The following is a 22,615-nucleotide window of genomic DNA, read 5'->3' on the forward strand; positions in this document are numbered from 1 at the left end:
TTCCTGCCTGGTCCTTCTGGTGTCCCCAACAGCATTCACAGCATCGATGATGGTCTGCCACATGGCTGTTTTTGCTGCCATGCTGGTCTGTCTGACCAATGTTCCAAAGAGCTGTGGCTCGACTCTGAGGATTTCATCGACAAGGACCTCCAACTCTCGGTTACTGAACTTTGGATTCTTGGTAGTGGGCATGGTGAGGGGTGTGGGTGTGGATGGTGGGGGGGGTGTGTGGATGGTTGTGGGTGTGTGGGTGTGGTTGTGCAGGTGTGTGTGTGTGTGAATGTGATGAGGGGGTGTTTGTGAAGGTGGTTGTGTGAAGGTGTGCAAGTGTAAGGTGTGGTGAAGCTTGTAGTATGGTGCTGTAGGTTGTCTGTGGTGTCTGGCAGCAGTGAGTCTATTGCAAAGGCTCATGGTTTGTGTGTGTGTGGGCCCTTTTTATTGGTCCATTGGTGGGTGTGGCTGTGTTTGAAGTTTGGGTGGGTGTGTTATAAGGAGTGGTGGTGTATTGGCCCTCTGTTTGTTTTTGGCAGTTGCAGGTCAGTGAATGTGTTATTTTAGTGGTTGTTGGACATGTTTAGTGGCTTTGTGCCATTCGAATGCTGTATTCTTGTGTTGTTTTGGTTTGTCCTGGTTGTGTACGTGCGTTTTGAGCGTGTGTACGGTGTGTAGATGGGCCATTTGGTTGTACGGTGCTGTCCTTGTGTGTGGCTTGGTACGACTCGTACATGCGGTTGTGATGTTGGGGCCTGGGGTGCGCTCCGTACTTAGGAGGTTGTGGTGTGGGTGCGACTCTGACGTACAGGGGTGTACATACACGGTGGTACGACACGTACAGGGGTGGGGGTACGACTCTGACGTACTGGGGTGTACATACACGGGGGTAGGACACGTACCGGGGTGGGGGTACGACTCGGACGTACTGGGGTGTACATACACGGGGGTAGGACACGTACAGGGGTGGGGGTACGACGCGAACGTAATGGGCTGTACATGCACGGTGGTACGACACGTACAGGGATGGGGGTACGACTCTGACGTACTGGGGTGTACATGCACGGGGATAGGGCACATACAGGGGTGGGGGTATGACTCGGACGTACTGGGGTGTGCATACACGGGGTAGGACACGTACAGGGGTGGGGGTACGACGCGAACGTAATGGGGTGTACATGCACGGTGGTATGACACGTACAGGGGTGGGGGTACGACTCTGACGTACTGGGGTGTACATGCACGGGGGTAGGACACGTACAGGGGTGGGGGTACGACGCGAACGTACTGGGGTGTACATACACGGTGGTACGACACGTACAGGGGTGTGGGTACGACGGGAACGTACAGGGGTGTACATACACGGTGGTACGACACGTACAGGGGTGGGGGTACGACTCGGACGTACTGGGGTGTACATACACGGGGGTAGGACACGTACAGGGGTGTGGGTACGACGCAAACGTAATGGGGTGTACATGCACGGTGGTACGACACGTACAGGGGTGGGGGTATGACTCGGACGTACTGGGGTGTACATACACGGGGGTAGGACACGTACAGGGGTGGGGTACGACGTGAACGTAATGGGGTGTACATGCACGGGTGGGGGTTCGACAGGTACAGGGGTGGGGGTACGACGCGAACGTACTGGGGTGTACATACACGGGTACAACACGTACAGGGGTGTGGGTACGACGCGAACGTACAGGGGTGTACATACACGGTGGTACGACACGTACAGGGGTGGGGGTACGACTCGGACGTACTGGGGTGTACATACACGGGGGTAGGACACGTACAGGGGTGTGGGTACGACGCGAACGTAATGGGGTGTACATGCACGGTGGTACGACACGTACAGGGGTGGGGGTACGACTCGGACGTACTGGGGTGTACATACACGGGGGTAGGACACGTACAGGGGTGGGGGTACGACGCGAACGTACTGGGGTGTACATGCACGGGGGTAGGACACGTACAGGGGTGGGGGTACGATGCGAACGTACTGGGGTGTACATGCACGGGTGGGGGTTCGACACGTACACGGGTGTACATACAGGGGGGTGTGTACATTAACGGGGAGTGCGACTCGAACGTATGGGTGCTGGGGGGAGTGTTGGGCGTGTATGCGGGGACATGTCTCCATGGTTGCAATGGGAGTTCGGTGCGGACGGTGTTTTTACCATACCGTTGTGAGATCAGACGCACGGGTAGGATCGTGATTCCTCGGTCGGACTTGACTTTTCACATTTGTACGGTAAATCGTCCGAGGACGTGTCGGACACATTTTCCGACCCGAGGACGTGTGGGGAAATATTCCGAATGCGGTTCGTATGGACTTTTTACCATGCGAATCGTGATTGCCAGTTTGTACGGCACTTGTATGATTCGTACGGTAAAAAGACCGGATACGAGTCGTACGGGCTATTTTTTTACCGGATCGTAATCGGCGCCCGGTGTTCAGAGGTGGATTTTCTCAAGGCTAAAAGAAGTTTGTTCCAGAGCTTTGCTGCCCAAAAGGATAAGGAGCACACACCCCTTTTAGCTCGGCGAATTCAGGGGACAAATAAAATACACTGATTGGCTGATCGTATAGACCTGGAGCGCCTATATTGTCTGACCCTGCCACTGAGGTAGGCTGGGTCCTTATTATGGAAAGCTCTAAAAGTGATAAATAGAGCCTTGAAAGTGATTCTTTGGTTCACTGGCAGTCAATTAAGTTGCTTCAATTATGGAGAAATGGATTGCCGCTCGGGCAGGTTAAGATTCTAGCTAGCGGCCACATTCTCGACCGTCTGTGGCTTATAAATGAGACCAGCCTTACCCCTGGATAGAAAGAGTTGGCATTATTTAATCTAGAGTTCAGCAGAGCATGCACAGGCTGGCAAAAGATTATGGGTGTTCTTAAAATATTTTAGAAGAGCAAAAACAGAAGCCTTTGATGACCTGAGTATGGGGTTTGAAGGAAAGCTCATGGTAAAATTTTATTCCCAGGTTCCCCACAGTGGTGGATGGGGATAGGGGTTTCCATATGTCCTTCAGCCATCAACTATGTAACTCCAGTGGCTGAGAGCTTACGAACAATAGTTTCTTGGACTTGCCAAAGTTAAGTTTTAGGCAACTCCTCTGCATCCAACTTGTCACTGCACTCAAACATCTTTGGAATTTTACAACCTCCGTTTCCTCAACCTGGTGCAAGGAGAGCATCAATTGAGTGCCATCGACATATGACACTATATTGAAGCCCCTATATTCCATCACCTTTGCTAGAGGAGCCATGTATATAGTAAACAGGGTTGGGCTGAGGGCCAAGCCCTGCGAGACACTGTGTCTTAATCCCTTGTAGCTCCCCAACCTTATCCATCACCTGTTTCAAGAAAAGGTTAATAGAATGTTTTTCACTTTTCTGTTAAATCCTCTTTTCTATTCCCCTTCTAGACTAACCCACATTAAATATGAGTATATTCTTCCTTTACTGAGTCTTTTAATTCGGCATGCTGCCAAACTAGGAAATGCTATGAAACTCTTAAGAATACCCTAAAAGCTATTGCTTTGTGGATGTTCATGGGTATCTGCTTGGCCACTGCATTCCCTCTCCACATATCATTTTACCCCCTTTTCCTGTCCTGACACACACTTATGCCCTAGTCCATCCAGTAGAATGTTCCACTGGTGAGGAGCGCAAACATGATTCTATGAATTTCTCCTAACCTTTTGCTTATGGCCCATCCATCTTGCCTTCCATGAAGACCTTACTCTTTTCTAGCAAACTCTAAACTGAGCTCAACTTTGATCTGACTTAAAGCATCTATAATCCTTCCAGCAGCAGCACATTTTCAGAACTATGTCATTATTAAATCCATTCAGAAGGATCGAACACATGAAATGAAATTCAACCTTTTTGCACACATCAGTGTTTTGAACTAGACTTTCTTTGGCATCGAGGATTGCTTACCTTTGTAGTGCCTTACAAAGACTGCCTTCAGTCAGTCAGTCACAGATTTTGAGCAGCATTGTTGCTGTTTTGTTTTAAGATGTGCTGTACTCTGTACACTTGGTACAAATCATTACTTTTGGTATTAATAACTGCTCCATTATGTGTCTGGCTCATTTGTATTCACATTTTTTTGTTTTACTCTTCATTCTGCATGCAAGGGAACAGAAACGGTGGTACCCAGCTGTTTTCTGAATAGCAATGAATCACGTGGGAGAGCAGCAAAAGAACTGCTTGGAGCAGACATCGAGTCTGTTTCTGGAGGTATGATTTTTAAATTATTTAAAACCTAATATTCTCCCTTTGGAGATATGCAGGACAGCGTGGTGGCTCAGACTTTGAAAAGATGTGATTATCATCCACGTTTCATTATTTTGATTAATCACACTTTAAGCCGGTTAATCTAGTGAACTAGCCCAAGGAAGGTATCCCTAAAGATATGCCAGACAACAGTGGTGCATTCTTTACACATACCAGATCATGACAGTAAAATGTAAACAGATATCTGATTTGAAGGTGCACTTTGCATGTTTCTTATATAGCATATTGGTGAATGATACAATAAACTCGACATTGCTATTAAAGAGTGCCTTTACTTTAGGATTTATGAATTTACTCATATAATGTTTAACCATGATAATTGAAATATTAATTGAGGATCCATCCTTCATCAACAGACATGCATTCAATATGATTGATTTAGAAATAATCCTTTGATGGAATGAAAATAATTGTTTCCTTCACGTTATTGGGTTTCATTGCTAACATGTAGCTTATCCTTTCTAAATGTGTGCAAAATTGTCTGTGTAACTTTCATTGTCATAAATATTAGGTTTCACCCATTCTCACAAGTGTAGAATATGTTTTGAATAAAAACAAAAATGATTGTTCAATGTATGCATTAATGTTACATGTAGGTAGTTTCAAATGTAGGTGTCAGTCATACTTACTATTGAGAAATATGAATAATTATTGAATGCGAATGCAATGCGAACTAAAGTTCTAAAGAAGGTATGATTGTTTATGTTTAATTGAGCACACACATATTAAATATGCACCCTCTGATTTAATAAACACTAACTGTGTTTTGAGGTCTTAGACTCTGATGAGTGAAACACGGTAATCAAAATTGACTGAATTATCCATGAGTTTATTTATTATTTTTGATTTGAGAGTATCTTCAAGGGCAACCCTTGTTTCAGGACAAGATGTTGCTTCATCAGAGCTATATAATATATATATATCACAAATGCCAATATGGCAATCTTTAACAATGTCTAAGGTATGGGAGAAGGCAATGTATTTGTTGTTTGAATGATGACTAATGTTCTAAAAAAAGATATGTTCAATATTCTGGTTGTAGTGCTCATCCGATTTACTTACATCGAATGAGCACTACTACCAGAATATATTTGTTTTTTTAGAACATTAGTCATGATTCAAACAACGAATACTTCGTATACAATAAAATATGTTTAATATTCTGGACGTTGGATGCATCTACTGTATTAAGGCCTCTCATATACAATGACAATTGGGAGTTGTGTAAGTATTTCTTCTTGAGCTAGTCTTCAAAAGATCTGTACGTTGCTCATAAACCCAACTGCAGGATACCAAATATAAATAGAGGTCAGCCATATTGAATTAGGGTAGTTTAAATAGCTTGGCCCCTTACAATTCTGAGATTTTAGTAAGTAGAGTCTGATGGCCAATCCAAACCACATCATGAACTCTCAGGGGGGTATGAAGAGCATCGACGCTACTGTGAGACAAGCACCTCTAAATAGGTGTCCTAAAATAATTAAAGCTGCGCTACGGTGAAGTGTGTTTGTCACTATTTTTCATTTTCATTTGACTACACATTATCACACAATCTCTGCTTGTTCACATTTCAGTGTAATTTTATATTTAAATTGCCCATAATTGGTGATTTCACATTAACTTGCAACCATAGTTAGAGTGTGTTCATGTTAAGTTAGCTTTAGTCACTGTAAACCTTGACTTGAAAAGCCCATTTTAAATGAAATGTTGTATTTCGGATTGCTGTGCACAATCTGTTCTCTTGTTCCAGAAACCACGTTCCAGCCGTACACTTGTGAATTGTACTGTTATTGTTAGATTGTGTGTGAAGGCCGCAAAAAGTAACTATCACTATTACTGATCTAAACAGTAAATCTTATTACCTGTGCATGAGATGACCCAGTGGAGAATAAGACTCCCTTGTGCGATATCTGTGGAGGTTGAGGAGCTAAACCTCTCTCTGTGGGAACTGTAAAAACCTCTTTCTGATTGAATTTCATGATTTAAATAAGAATTTTCTGTTATGCAGTTAGACTTGCTCCTGTACATCTTCGAAGGGGAATGTCCCATTGTCACTCTTGAGGCCCCATGCTTCTTTTATTCCCACTCATAGAGTCAATCTCTCAAACAAACCCTTTTCTATTTTCCTTAATTGGAGCCTTAATTTGTTTCTGCCTTCCCGACTTTATTTTGCTGATACCTGCTTAAAACTTCCTTGACTTCACTTATGAAACCTTCTTAGTATTAGGGAGTTTCCCTTCAAGAAAACTACATTTTTTAGGTCGAGCATTCGAGACCTCTTGAATATACTTTAGTATATACTTATATGTGTATGTACTTTGTAAGCTCTGGAGATCAGCCCTAGGACTTGTCTGCTTCCATTTAGGGACTTTTTTTCCGGTCAACTCCCTCTATTTATTTGTCTTGATAGAAAACGACCAGTAGAGGTCAATAAAACACCAAAATTGCTTTCTGCTGAGGGACTTTCTTTTTTTAATTTTTCTGGCAACTGCTTCTATTTAACTTTCTTGATAGAACACGACCAGCAGAGGTCAGTAAAATACCAAAATCACTTTAGCATTCTCTAGATTCCAGTCCATAGCAATTGTCTTCCACGAGCACCCGTAGACAATACGATTTTTATTAAATCTTGTATTATTAGTGACCACCGAAGGCCCTGATTTTATATTAAAAACAGAGCTTTGGACTATACCATTCCCAGCTGAAAGGCAATATTTCTCTCCATGTGTTACCATACCTGGCGTGTCACGCAGTTTGGTGCTTACTTTCCCTCCATGTTAAAGAACAATAGATGTTTCAGCACCCAGGCTAATGTGCTGCATAGCTAAATACGTATAAGGTCCTAAAGGCGAGACCAATTGCATTTCAAATGCTTGTTACAATTTGCCTACAATAATCCTTCAATAACATGGCGTTGTATACTGTTCTGACTTGTTATGGAATAATTGATTTATGATGTAACTAAATGATTATCGACTTACGACTAATTTGACTGATTTGTATTTGTAATTTGCTAATCTTCTAATAAACCTTTATACTTAGCAAATCTATTACTTTCTGTCATTCTTGAGGGGCAAAATGTGTTTCACTGTTATTAGTATGCCATTGAACTGAAAATAATAAGCCTCGGTTTGAGTCAAAGATCGATCCACTTGGGTACAGCTGAGACTTGAGATTTACACCAATGTTTGCATGGTGCAAACACCTTCTTTATCTTCTATTTTAGATGGTAGCAGAGGATGCTTCTCATAGAGGCGTATAAAGTTAGAACTTGGCCCATAGACAGTTATAATATTCCCTAGCCCTGTCCACATCGCTGAGATTCCATGGTCTGACTTGGAGCAGTGTTCCGGCGTTCCTGAAGTAGTTGCAGTGTCCTAGAAGTGTCAGTATATTAGGGTTATGTGTCTTTGTGTGTTGTCGAATGTTGTTGTGTTTGTGGGTTTTGATGAGTTAGTGTGTTTTGCAGTGAGTGCCTATTTTGAGTCAAGCACGGCTCCATGTTCATGTAAGATATGGAATGGTGATTTGTGTACATTGCTTATGTTTATGAAGAGAAACAGGCTTGTTGTAGCAGTTGAAGTTTTGGTTATTCTACTCGTCGTAGTCTAAGATCCCAGGATAAACTTTGAGTATATTACGTTTTAACTTTTTTGCTAAGGTTTGTGGTGTCAGACATGCAGTGCTACCAGACAGTATCAGAAGTGCTATCAGGGGGGGGGCGTGGCTTGATGCCGAAGGATATGGCGGTGTCCGAGTGAGGCTCCGGGCTCACCTCGGCAAAGCCGCGCTTTTGGAAAACTTACCGCGACGCCTTTTTGCTCCAGAACGTGTCGGAAAGGTATGGAGTCAGCGCTGCGCACCTGAACGCTGATGTGCGCACGCTGAAAATGTAGTATTTTCCCTTTATTTTAACTCTTGGGATGCATCTTGTCATAGCGGCCGCCATTTTCTTTTTTTTTTCGAGGCGAACGAAGCTCTGAGGGAAATGAAGCCAACTCCCCACATGCGCTGCTTTCGTTTCAACTGCAGTTTTTGAGGTTACTATTGTTTCCTGGCAGCCTCCTTTCTACATTTAAGCCCTCAACCTTTATTTTTATAATGCTTTGCCTGTCACTGATCCAGCAATGATTTTGGCGGCCATTTTGCGGACTCTTCATTCGTGACGCATCACCAGATTATCTGTCAGCCGACTCATTGGTCCAATTGCCATTATACCTCTTGCCGGAGGTGCTGTTTAACTTCTAGCTAATCGCTCAGAGGAAGATACACTCCACTTGGATTAAACTTACCTCAAGTACAGTTAATTGGGTTAACCATATATTAGTCCTTTCACAGACGTTTTTTCCATTCCTGGTGTATTTAATGGGCAGAACCAAGGCACTCCTCTCCACACTCCCAAGAGCTAAGCAATCTTTTATCAAAAACTCGAAAATCTTCACAGCTTTTTCTAAATTTGGGGATTCTCTTTTGTCTCCATCGCAACTTCCGAAGTCTACAATGGATCCTCTCCCGACAGCCTCAGGAAAATCCGTTACAAAACGCTTAAAAAAGGATCCTCCTTCTCCCCCCAAGTCAACCTCACCGGTCTCTATGGAGCTCTTGCTAGAAGACATTAGGGCTCTCCGACCATTCATGGAGGAGACGAATGTTAAATTGCAAACTCTTACGGATAATTGGTCACAACTAGAAGCGAGAGTTTCAACAGTTGAGCACAGCGTCTCATCACTCAAAGAGTCGTGTGCCAGTGTATCACAACTTCATTCTCAAGTCTCCGTCCTTCAGCGACAAGTCGAGGACCTTGAAAATCGGAATCGGCGGAACAACCTCCGAATTTATGGCCTGGGGGAAGGACTTGAGGGGTCGGACGCTCTTGCTTTTTTAAAATCCTTTCTCCCTAAGCTTCTTCATATGCCTGACGGTACTGTACTCAATATCCAACGAGCACACAGGCTGGGTCGTGCTCCTTCTAGTGCGTCTTCTACACAGCGACCAAGAGGTGTGATCTTATACTTCTTAGAGTATACGGACTTGCTAAAAGTTCTATCGGCGGCCAAATCCATCAAACATCACATGGTCCGGCTATACTTTATTTTTTGCACAGGATTATGCCAAAGCCCCAGCTAACAGACGCAAAGCTTTTCTCAATATGAGATCTGATCTTCGCTCACTGGGAGCCCGTTATGGACTTTTCCACCCATGTCTCTTTAAGGTTACCTATAATAACAAAACAATTACATACGAGGATCCGATGAGACTTCAAAGTTTCATTAATTCCTGCAAACCAGTTAACATGGATTCTTCTACTTCTTCTTTGTTATTCAATACCTAATGTTATATTGTGGCATAATGCCATGCATCCATTCTCAAAGTTCTGCATAAGCTTTGTGTTACTTCGGTGACATTTTTTTTCCAATAGTACGGATAGTTGTTTGTTTTACCTCAAAATGTTTTTTATACTGGATTTAGATACGTTTAGCTTAATATGTGTATTTTTGTCTTTCTGTTTCCTATTATGTGGTACGCCTTATCATATATCTTCCTAATTGTCTTTTCTTTTCGCTTTCGCAGATTTCTCCTTCTTATGGCGTGGTCTTCCCCTGGTTCCTGTTTGTCCACGCTTGGATGTTCCGTCTATCCACGTGGCCTCACCTCCCCCCCCCTCTACACCTCCCTTTTGTAGGTATGTTTCTTGTTTTGTTTTTCTTTCTATGTGGTGCATTACCCTTCTTTACTCAATCTGTCTCACAATCTTCGTTTGCCTGCTGTTTTGATCCTCTTAGTTTTTATCTCCTTCTTTCTCCTCTTTATCTTGTTTTGGTTCCAAACATTGCATGTCCTTTTTTGGTTATTTTACCATGTTCCTCTCTCTTATTTCTAAAACTTATTTTTTATTCTGTTGTTATACTTTCTTCACCTTTTGATCTTAATTCTCACTCTCAATTCTCTTTATGTGTTTCTTTTCCACTTTCTTTTATTATAATTAAGTTCCTCTTTAATCTGCTCGTCTCTCGTACTCTTTTTTGTTTTTTGATTAGATTGGGCTTTCACTTAATAACTGTAGGTCAATTTGTTTTCATTTACCTATGTCATTGAAATTGATTACCTGGAATGTGAGGGGCTTAAACTCCCCCATTAAGAGGCAACGGGTATTAACTCACTTAGCCAAATTGAATGCTGATATTGCTTTTTTGCAAGAAACTCACCTTTCAGAGGTTGAATCCTCCAAGTTGAGAAGGGGCTGGGTAGGGGAGGTCTTCTTCTCTCCAGGAGATGGCAAACGTAACGGGGTAATGATACTTTGCTGCAAATCTCTTTCATTTTTACTTTTATCTCATGAATCAGACAGTGATGGCAGATGGTTGAATGTTAAATTGTCTTTAAAGGGTGTTCCAGTCTCTCTTCTAAATGTCTATGCCCCCACGAGTAGAGTACCCTCCTTTTTGCCCACACTTGCCAAGCAAATTTCTCATTGTATAGAGGATAATTTCATCCTGGCTGGTGATTGCAATCAGGTTATTGACCCCTTTATTGACAGGAATTCCACTATTTCCTTTATACCCAATAAGCCCCATAAATCTTTTGTCCACACCATTAATCAGCACAAACTCCTCGACGCCTGGCGGCTTTGTAATCCAAGTACTAGAGAATTTACGTTTTACTCCCCATCCCACCACTCCCAGTCTAGAATTGATTATATTTTTGTTTCTCATAATATTTCGCAAACTCTCACCCATGCGGAAATTGGCCCTATTTTGTTATCAGATCATGCTCCAGTTTCAATTGGTCTCGATGTCCTACCTAAAACCACAGGTCCCAGAAGGTGGCGTTTTAATAATGCCCTCCTTTTAGACCCAGCATTCACTGCTGCCTTTACCACTTTTTTTCATGAATTTTTCATGTTTAACCAAACTGATTCTATGCCCTTCTCCACTGTTTGGAATGCTTTCAAAGCTTCAGCAAGAGATTTTATACTGTCTTTTGTTGCAAAGCAGCGTAAAAATGCTCATAAACAGACTTTGGCTCTTCTTCAAGACATTAAGAGACTGGAGCACTCTTACTGCTACTCGCGCTCCAAAGATTGTCTTACTGCCCTCATTAATGCTAAACTGCAATTTAATAAAAAATCCACGGAGGATGCCTCATTGTACCTGTCAAAATCCAGCGCCAAATTCTATGGTGGCAAAAATAAAGCTGGGAAAATCTTAGCCAATTATTTGAAGGTTAAGTGCAACAAATTAAATATTGAATCTATTTATGATGCAAACTCAGACCTCAAGTTTAAGGATGAGGATATTTTAAATGAATTTTCTCTTTTTTACAAATCATTATATACTTCTGAAACACAACCTACTGACCGCTCCTTATTGCATTTTTTCTCTAACATTAAACAAAAGCAAACTAACCACCCTGATGTATCCTCATTGGAATTGGAGGTAACACAACAAGAATTGCTGCAAGCACTTTCATCTCTCAAGCACGACAAAGCACCAGGACCTGACGGTTTCACTGTTGAATTTTATTCACACTTTTCCAAATTAATATTGCCTAAACTTCATTCTTTAATAAATTCCGTTAGCAGGTTAGGCCACTCTTCTGGTTCATTCTCAGATGCTCATATTTGCATAATCCCCAAATATTGTAAGAACTATAGGCCTATATCTCTGGTAAACATTGATTATAAGATCTTTTCCAAAGCATTAACGATACGATTGGACTCTTTCTTACAAGACATATTAGGCATTGAACAATCAGGATTTGTTAAAGGTCGCTACATAACCAATAATACGCTACTCCTGTTCAACGTTCTGTAAAAATCCTCACGTTTTAAAGAACCCCTGGCAGCAATAGCGCTGGATGCTGAGAAGGCGTTTGACAGGGTTGAGTTGCCATACTTGTTTTACACCCTTAAATGGTTTAGATTTGGTCCTAAATGTATTACTTTAATTTCTCTTCTTTACTCAAGTCCCAGAGCTGCGGTTTGCGCTAACGGATTGATATCTCCATTTTTTGATTTAGGAAGAGGTGTGCGTCAGGGATGTCCTCTCTCCCCTTTTCTTTTTAATTTGGCTTTGGAACCATTTCTTTCCAAATTACGCCAGAATCCAAACTTGCACGGCTTCCAAACATTAAATTCCCATATTAAACTTGCTGCTTATGCGGACGATATCTTGCTTTTTATCTCTAATCCAAATGATTCAATCCCTGCCTTTTTAACTGAAGTACAAGCCTACTCCCACATCTCTGGTTACAAACTAAATAATGATAAATGTGAGATTCTACCTCTAACAAAATATACCTTTAAACCTGACTTTAATGCTTCCAATTTCACACGGAGCTCCAATTACATTAAATACTTAGGCTTACATATTACTTCTTCAATTCCTGACACAGTAACATTATGTATGACTAAATGCATACAAAAGATCTCGGATTTAACTGCCAAATGGCACCCTCTTTATCTCTCATGGTGGGGTCGTTTGGACACTATAAAGATGATGCTGTCACCCATAATCATATATACCATATCCAATACTCCAGTTCCTATTCCAAATAAATTCTTCAGAAAGATTAATTCCATTCTATCTTCCTTCCTTTGGAACAATAAGAAACCTCGAATGTCTATATTTAGGCTTACCCGCCCCAAAATTGAAGGTGGAGTCAATTTTCCTGATTTTCCATCATACCAAAAAGCATTCCTCCTTCGACAAGCTTCTTTGTGGTCACGTGACCCCAGTGAAGATTGTCCTTTATGGGTCTCACTTGAACGTCTTTTTTCATCCCCTTACTCCTTTGACGAATACCTTTCTTTTACGCGTAAACCACAAGCCTTATCTACACTTATTATTAAATTAACCTCTAAACTTCTATCGCCTTTACTTTTCTCCTCTTCTTTCACCATAGACTCCTTTCTCAACTCCACAATATGGCATAATAAAAACTTACTCATTCAAAATAAGCCATTTTACTGGAAAACTTGGTATCAAAGAGGCGTAATCTGGATCCACCAGTTGTTTTCACATTCAGAATTTCTCTCCTTTCCCTCTCTCAGTTGCTCATTCAATTTACCGGCTTCATTCATTCACAAATACCTTTTACTCAAAAGTGTTGTGATGACTACACATACCACTTTAACAGCGACGCTCATTGCCCCCATTCTTCCAGACTCATCAACACAATTCCAAACCCTATTAAAAGCAAAACCCAAAGCTTCTGCAATATATGACCTTTTACGCGGCACTGAAAGGTCCGACAGAAATCTAAAACTGAAGAGGCTTGGGAAAGTGATTTCGACACTTCTTGGTCAATATTTATATGTAACAAAATATGGGCCAAGATTCGTAAGTCCTCTAGAGCTGCTAGTACAACGCAAACGTTGTTTTTTGTTTACAACAGACTTTTATTATCGCCTAGTGCTTTGAGAAGGAATTTTACTACTGTTGCTGATATTTGTTGGTCATGTTCATCTCCAAAAGCGGATTTATTTCACATGTTATTTTTTTGTCCTATTGTGTCTAGTTTTTGGAAACAAGTTTGATCTCAAATTAATTTGATCTTCCACACTACAGTTTCTTTCTCTTGAATTCATATTTTTCTTGGTAGTCTTTCCGATTGTTGGGAGAATATTATGCTCAATGTTAAAATTGTTGATTTACTATTAGCTGTTGCATTCCAGCAAATCACAGCAAATTGGAAAGATTTTTCAAAAATTTCTTTTAAGGCTTGGTGGTATGCTGTTTGCCATAATCATAGATTAGATACCTCCTTTGTACATACTCTTCATATGAAAGCGAAAGGTTGGATTTGTGGTCTCCTGTTACAATTTACTTAGATGTTTGTGCTGCTCGTTCCTTCTCATTGCATCCAGTTCAACAAGAAGTTTCTAAGCCTCCATGAAATGCCCCAATCGTTCCTATAATGTTTTTTCTCTCTTTAGAACTATACATGACTTTGTGTGCATTTTATAATCGTTAATTTATCTTTCAGCCCGATCTGGTAATTATAATGTATTTTTCTTCTTTGTATGACATGCATTCACTATGTTGAACTATATTGTGACACCTTGTATTTCGTCTTTTAATAAAATCTTTTGAACTGAAAAGAAGTGCTATCAGGTACTTCTTTTATGAGAGTATACTAACTGAGATTGGTACCTGGTTAATTTCTTTTGTGCAGTTGAGCAAACCGCACTAGCCAGGGTGATTTCCGCTTGTGTGAGCACAGGATGGCTTTATTCCCTGATTCCCATAGAGTTACTGTGTACTTTGAAATTTCGGTTTAGTGGAACAGACAAGAGTTATCACTTTGTTTAAATAATTGTTGGTGCACAATTAATTGCTTTGAGTGAGAGCTGCCATGAGATCCTGTGATTTGCATCATAGGGTACAGCACTGGTATTGGTCAGTTGGTCTGTGTGCCTTGCTGGGACATATCATTACATTAGAGGGTACTGCGCTGTGAGTGACCAGTTCAGTTGTGTCGCACTGAGATTGGATGTTAAAGTTGTTGCGTATTGGTTTGTCATTTGCTGAGAACTGTGGGTCATTTCAATTGAAGTTAATGAATTTTGTGTTTCAATAAATTGAAAGCTTTGCTCTGTGATGATGTGAGAATATCTCTCCGTGAGGCCAAGGAGGACAATCTTCCGAGTCATGCCTGTTTAATATATGAGACCAATGTTGATGTACACAGGTATCTGGCTCAAACAGTGAAATAATATCACTAACAATGAAGGGTCCTTGCAGTTTCCCCTACATGGTACCTTTAATTTGAGAATAACTGAGAATTGAGGGGAATGCTGAATGAGATGCGGCCCCCACATAGAACAGCTCAATATGATGCCTTGAATGCATAGGATCGTACAGCCATTTGAAGGAGAAGGAGAAATTTCAGATTAAACACAGAAAGACAGTTCATGATTGGATGGTAGTGAAGTGAAATGCGGAACAGCAAGCAGTCAGAATGTACCTTGTGCTAATCAGTTGAAGAACAGGGAGAAAGAAAGCATGAGTGAGATGGGGGTGTGATTGAAGTAAAGAATGATGAAACTAGCAACAATGACTCAAGCAATTACTTTTTAGATGACTTCTTAGCCTTTTGACCTCCCGCTATAATGCTATTCAGCCGGGAGGAGGGAATCCACCAGTTGTAAGGAAGCAGAGGATGCCCACCCATTTTCGACCTAGGTGTGAGAGTATAAGCAGAGTGAGGGAAGGAGGATTACCTATTGTTACAGGTTTGCCTGCAGTTACATCTGTTCCACCATTAGTGACTTTGAGCACCATTGTTGTCATCCCTTCCCCAGCTGTTCCTCCAGTCATAACCACCCCTGTTGCCCCAAATACAAGTGCCACTTTAGATATAGGGGGGAGACCCTGAACTGTAACAACTCCCATTGTGAGTGTACCTATTGCAGCGGTTGATGAAATTTCTGAGTCAGATACCCCAGAAAATGAGGAGACAGCGGCAAGGGCGTTAGATTTTGGGAAAACAAATATAGAGTTTGAAGAGTAAGTCAAATTGAACTCTGAAGATGGAATCCATAAAGGGGTATAACAAAGAAGAGCTCCTGTGTGGAGAGAATGCTAGGTGTGAATGCCATTTTATGTCCTAGCTTGCAATTGGATTGGGCCTAGAGATTAGCTCACATATTCAGTAGGCCTGGGCGAAGCACTACGCTACGCTCGCGTAGTTTGCGAAGTTCGCGCTACTTCGCGCTACGCGAACTGCACGTAGCACAGTGCGAACACGCGTAGCGTAGTGTTGCGTAGTGCTGCGGTCATTTTTTGCTTGCTCGCGGTCCTCAACGTCAAGTTGGCGACCGCGAGCAAGCAAAATGACATCCTGGCGAGACTTTTTCCTTGTTCGCGATCGCGAGCATGGAAAATAAACCTCCCGGCGAGATTCCCAACGCGAGAAGGTCAGGTTTCTCATTGCGAGGGGTCGCGTATGCTCGCGACCGCTCGCGATGAGAAACTACCAGTTCGCGTTGAGAAAGCTGCAGCTCGAGTAAAAATCTACTCGAGCAGCAGAAAACTACAGCTCGCACTGTGCAAGATGCCATTTTCAATGATTGCACAGTGCCGGTTGCTTGTCCGCTCTGTGCAATCATTGAAAACAACATCTTGCACAGTGCGAACATGTTACTTCGCAGTTCGCGAAGTGCTACGCGTAGCTCGCGTAGTGCGAACTTCACTTTGCGTAGCTTCGCGAAGTGCTACTTCGCGAACTACGCCCACCCTTAATATTCAGCAGAATGGGATTTGATGGAGTCTAAGACCTTAGATGCAATCCAGCGATATGCGAAGCATCGTAGAAATGATTTGGACCAAAGAGAAATTCATATTGGCTCAAACAAAATGAGCCAAAGGAATTTCGAACAACCTGTATATGGGAAATCCATTTGATGGTTCTGGTTTTGGTGTTGAAATGCAGGGAGGTGGATATTAAGGTGGTGGTCAGATGATGCAGAATGTGAAAGCTGTCCCACAGGGTAAAGGATGAGGAATGCCCAGTGATTCTACTTCAGGGATGAATATATCCATATTAAAGAAGACTATGCCCAGTTATTTCTGTAGCAAGTTGGGCTATTGGAAGACAGAGTGTAGATCAAACCCACTTTGGATGCAAATTGATTGTCAAATGCCTAATGTAAATGTCCCAGGTCAGAACATGCAAATGCCAAGACCCCAGAACCCTAATATACCCCAAGCCTTATTAATGCAGAACAACTTAAATAACCCAGGATTGTATGTGAACTCAAACACCAGAGCTCAACATAACCGCTTCACAAATTCTGACACTTTTCAACAGTTACCAGTCTTCAGTAATTTCCGAGATCCAGGGTCTGATCAATCACAATGAAAATGCCTAAGTGGAGAGCGAAAGAATGTGTGCTTGGTGCGGTTTTTGAGGTACACCACAGTCTCTCGCATGATGCATGCAGAGGGTTGGTATGTCTGTACCCATCTGCCTGCATATGTGGCAGAGGGCATTACCTACCATCTCATTCCACTTATTAATGGACTGTCCTGTAATATAATTCTTAGTTCTTTATACTACCAGAGTCATTTTGAATATTATTTTTAGGACTATTATTTAATTTTCTCAGAGGTGCCCATGTACAAACATACAAATCATCATTCTATTGCTAAATATATGTACACTGTGTGGCACTTCTTTAGGTCTCAAATTAAGCTTGACAATGTCAATGGACAGAATTTGACTTGCAAACTGAGTAGAGTCGAGAAGGATTTCATTGAGAATCTTGAAGATAGAAGGGAAGAACTTGCATTGAAAGCAAAGAATGGAAAGGATGAATCCATAGGTGTGTGGCTAAAGGAAGAAGCAGAATATAAATTAGCTGGAATATAACGAAAAATGTTTGAAATTATCAGATGATGGGTTGGAGTGAATGCCTGCACATATCGATCAGATATTTGCAGGGAATAATCCTGTTATTTATACAGTTTATTATGGGTGTGAAAATAATGCATATTTAGAGCTTTATACATATTGGTTTGGGAGCTGTTATTTTGCCCTACTGTTCCCCAAGGAGTATCATGTTCATAAAATAGGTGACAAGGGAATTGGGTTTCATGGAAGAATTAAACGCAGTGCTTCACAAATAGTAGGTGACATTTTGGGGGCTATAATCCCCTATATAGGAGTAGTCTTAAATGATTTGAAGATTAGAAAGTTTTCTACATTGTTCGACAGCCTTGCGGCCAACACTGCTGATGCATCTTTATCCAATAATACATAATTGGTAGCTATTAGAGCAATGGTTTTGCAAAATAGGCTTGCCTTAGACATCTTGCTTGCAAAAGAGTGTACGTTTGTAAAATGCTTCATGTCCAGCAATGTTGCAAGTATGTGTCAGATAAGCACAGGGAAATCAGCAAGTATATAAAGAATATCACCATTCTATCTAAAGGCTTAAATGAGCTTGAAGAGACAGGAGCCTGGGAAGCAATTGAGAAAGAATATTCCACTGTAGGTAACTAGCTTAGCAGAATAGGTAGTGGGCTTTTAGGCACTATATTAAGGCCCATATTGATTATTTTAGTGTGTGTGTGTGTGGTATGTTTGTTTTTGATGGTGAACAGATATAAGCTGATGAAGCCAATAAAAGGTCAGAATACACTAGAGGAGGAGGAAAATCAAAGGAAAGTAAGGGACTAAAAAAGAAATTGAGAGGAGACAGAACCAGAGAAGAGAAAATGCAATTTTGTGATGAATTGTAGGAACCAGAGAAGTCCAAATGTAACAAGCAGAAGGCAACAACAGGTATCTGAAACTGTCATGAAGGGAAATGGTGAATGTTTTGTGTGATGGTCTGTGAGCCATTAGAGGGGGGAATTGGTGATGGTTTTGTCATTATTTTTCATTTTTGTTTGACTACTTGGTATTTCGATCTACATATAACCTCTACTTGTTCATATTTCAGTGTGAATTTATGTTTAGATTGCCTATATTGAGTGATTTCACATTAACAGTTAACTATAGAGAGAGTGTATTCACTTTAAGTTAGCCATAGCAACTATAGCCCTTGATTTGAAAGGCCTATGTTAAATCAAATGTTGTGTTTATGCTTGTTGAGCATAAGCTTTTCTCTTATCCCAGAAACCAAGTTCAAGCAGTGTACTCATTAACTGTACTGTCATTGTTAGATTATCTGTGAAGGCCGCAAAATCGATCTTTTATTTAACTGAACTGTAAATCAGTGCCTGAGACGTCTCAGTGGAGAAGAAGCCTCTCTTGTCAATATCGGTGAAGGTCGAGGCGCTGAAAATCTTCTATTGTATAACTCATGAGAAGAGGATTGATACACAGAATTTCATAAATGTTCAATTTGTATTGGATCCTTCTCTGTAGGAATGGTAGTGTCTTTCTGGTTGAATTCCATGATTTAATTCTGTATTTTTGTGTTAGAGTTGCTTCTGTCCACCTTTGAAGACAGGATTTCCCTTTGCCACTCTTGCGACAGCATGCTTCTTTTATTTCTGCTCACAGAGATAATCTCTCATGACAACCCTTTCCTCTTTACCTTTATTGGTGCCTTTATTTGGTTCTGCCTTGGAGACGTTATTTTGCTGACACCCACTACTTACAACTTCCTTGGCTTCACTTCTGAAACCTTAGCTTAGCATTAGAAAGTTGCCCTTCACGGAATAATAATCTTTTACGATTAACTAACAATAATCTTTAGAAAACTTGGCCTTGCTGTAACAAAATGAATATTGATTTAAGATTCATTTGTCTGATTTGAGTTTGTATTAGCTATTCTGGTAATAAATTGTAAGGTTTGCAAATCTATTGCTCTCTGTCATTCTTGTGGGAGAAAATGTGCTTCACTGTTATTGAGATGCCATCGCACTGATCATGTTGGGCCTCAGCTGGAGTCAAAGATCCATCAAATTGGGTATAGCTGAGATTTGAGATTTGCACCGTTTGTATGGTGCACACACCATCTTTATCTGCTATATCATCAATGCAATGTGCTGACACTCCCCTGGCTGAGGTGGCCTGCATGTGTGGGTGTGATAACCGCACACTCTGCTCCCAGATGAGGAGAAACGAGCACTAAGGGCATGAGACAATATGATGGATATATTTTTGCATGTAAGCAACATAATTGCCTTGTGTGCGCTTAAACCCTTCTTTGAAGATTGCATAACTCCAACGAGGCCTGGCTAATGTTTAAAAATAGCACATACATAAATAAACGAATACAAGTATAAGTAAATAAATATAAACATAAATAAATAAATGCATATTCAGTCAAATATTTCCTTTCACATCTACCTTAATGGTTACATTTCATCCATTAAGTACTATTTAGCACTACATTTCATTTTGTAAAGGTGCATTTTATAGCTCTGATTGTTTCGAAGTCTGGGTTCATTTGCAATAGTAAAATTCAATGTTTCTCTTGGTCTACATAGACATAGACAAATGCACGCTTAGATGGTAGAATATGGTACTATAGAGCACTATGGCCCTCAATATCTCCATCAGGCAGTTTCGGTAAAAGGGCCTTTAACAATCATGAGAAGTAATGCATGCAAACAGCCAACCCTATTCTATAGAAAATCACAAAGTCTTGCGTATGACCCCTGTATGAACTCAGGACCAGGCAGGAGTACATGTTGTCAGCTTGCCTGACATATTCCATATCAATAAACTCCCCTGAGTTCAAAGGTCATGCATTACATTTAATGAAGATGACGGCAAATATTGCCTATGGCTGCTATAGGTATGAATACAGCATTTTTTTTTGGGTCCAAACGATGAATGCAAAACACCAGGCTGGACGCAACTGAAGGCCTCGTTTTTTAACCATATTTTTTCCATTACCTTTGAAAGGATTTCCCATGTACAACTATTTTTTTTAGGTTTCCCAGCTTGGCCTCTACCCTACCGTTTATTCCCCAGTGACAATCGGCATTATCATAAACATATGCATCCAGTCTGCCAACCACTGAACTGCTGGATTTAGTGTCTCAAAAGCTGTTGAAGTTAGTGGAATTTATTTCACAATCGTAAAATGTGCTTCGAGCAACGTTCAACGAAAAAGTTGATGCTAGATGCAACAAACATTCCGAAAAAACACAAATAAATGCAATCTGTAAATGTTGTACACTTTCAAGTTCAAAATGAAAACCCTTAATAATTTAAAATCTCTGCCCATATTTCCGTTCTTTACATCACTCCTAAAGGATTGAAGAATGACTTGGACTGATTTAGATACCATTCTAGAATCAATTGAAATAACAAACAGTCATGTTTTTACATTAGGTTTAACAGCATTTGTAAAAAAATGTTTGCCACAGGGTATGTTGGAAACATTTGCATTCTTGACAAGTTAACACATCACAGACTCAGAGAAGGCGCTCCGACTACAAAACAGCCAGAGAGAAGGACTAATCACATTTTTAACAGTTACTTTTCTTTCGATTTTACCATGTGTTTTGCATTTGTGAAGTGGTTCTTAGTGAATGTCCATTCCATCAACTGAAAACCTTGTTTTATAAACGCGGAGCGCAAATTAAATCACAAACCAAGATATGTGAACGATAAGATAAACCATGAGGTATTTTAATATGAATTTAGATTGAATGAACAGCATAGAAATATTTTTTTTATTAAAAACTGCACTCTTCGTAAACATTTGTTCCATATAGCTATCGCTTAGAAAACTTTAGCTTACATACTACATTTGAGTGTTAGCAAACAACTTTTAGCACATCTGATCCCCTTCAATCCGAAGACACATGCAGGCGACGTGCATTTCGGTGCCTCTATATTGCCGCTTTAACTGCTCTGTTCTAATTTCCATCCACTGTGATTGAACACATTTGACAACTTAGTTTGTATTTATATACCAGGCGGTGCTGTGCATATCGGGACGGCCGCCATTTTCGACCAATGAGGAGAAATGAACGCTTCCTCACGGAGGCCGGAGATGTCTCCCTTCACGTCCTGGACATTCTAATTTCAAAGTTTTGGGCAAAGTAAGAGGCCTTTTTCTTTTGGACATTCTTCTGAGACCTAATGTAGGTGCACTATTGCTGTTGTTAATTAGTGCATGGGGTTGCCTTTCTGGCATCTCCTCATTACTGGCGTTGTTTTGTTGACTGCTATTACCTGCCACCTGGGCATTATTATATTTCATCTCATGCATGATATCTATGGAAGGTGCAGCGCAGGTTTCCTAAACGAAGCTGTACATCTGTTTTTGATACCCGGTGGTCCCTCTCCTTCTGCGTGCCTGGAGGTGTGTCCCATACACACAAGTGGTGCCTCTACTCATTTTATCTTCCCACTCATCTTCACATGACTTTGGCAAATTCAAACTTATGGGCAGATCTCTGCAGCATGGGCAGAAGGGCAAATCTCTACCAACCTCAACCAAACTTACTATTCGCCATAAGAATCGTCAATAATTTCTCAGCTCTAATGGATGGCACCAATAAGTCCGGCATGGTCGGTTCTGTGACAGTCGCCACATCTTTGCAAAAAAAAAGGCCTCCCTCGGTCAAAAGACCTAAGAAGGACTTGGACTCTCCCTCCAAATCACCGCCCCCTCTCACATTAGAAGATGTTATGGAAGAAATATAAAATGATCTAAAAACTTTTGTGTTGTAAACTAATGCTGCCCTTATAAGTACTGAGGAGAAATGGTCTAAGTATGACCAACGTAATACAGTTATAGAGCAGCGTATTAGTGAGGTAGAGAATTCTATCCCAGATGTATCTCAGCTGATAAAAGTCATCGAGCAACTGACGAGGAACGACTTTATG

General features: G+C 41.1%; 1 protein-coding gene across 1 annotated transcript in view; it reads right to left on the reverse strand.

Annotated features, from left to right (window-relative positions):
- LOC146863003 (uncharacterized) overlaps nt 1-22,615 on the reverse strand; it is a 90,461-nt gene that overhangs the window by 9,785 nt on the left and 58,061 nt on the right. The window contains exon 3 of the mRNA XM_085643137.1: nt 8,602-8,995. Coding sequence (XP_085499263.1) covers nt 8,602-8,995 — 394 coding nt within the window. The remainder of the gene's footprint in view (nt 1-8,601; nt 8,996-22,615) is intronic.

The sequence above is a fragment of the Triturus cristatus genome, chromosome 2_2 (genome assembly GCF_964204655.1).
Source record: "Triturus cristatus chromosome 2_2, aTriCri1.1, whole genome shotgun sequence".
Classification (NCBI taxonomy): domain Eukaryota; kingdom Metazoa; phylum Chordata; class Amphibia; order Caudata; family Salamandridae; genus Triturus; species Triturus cristatus.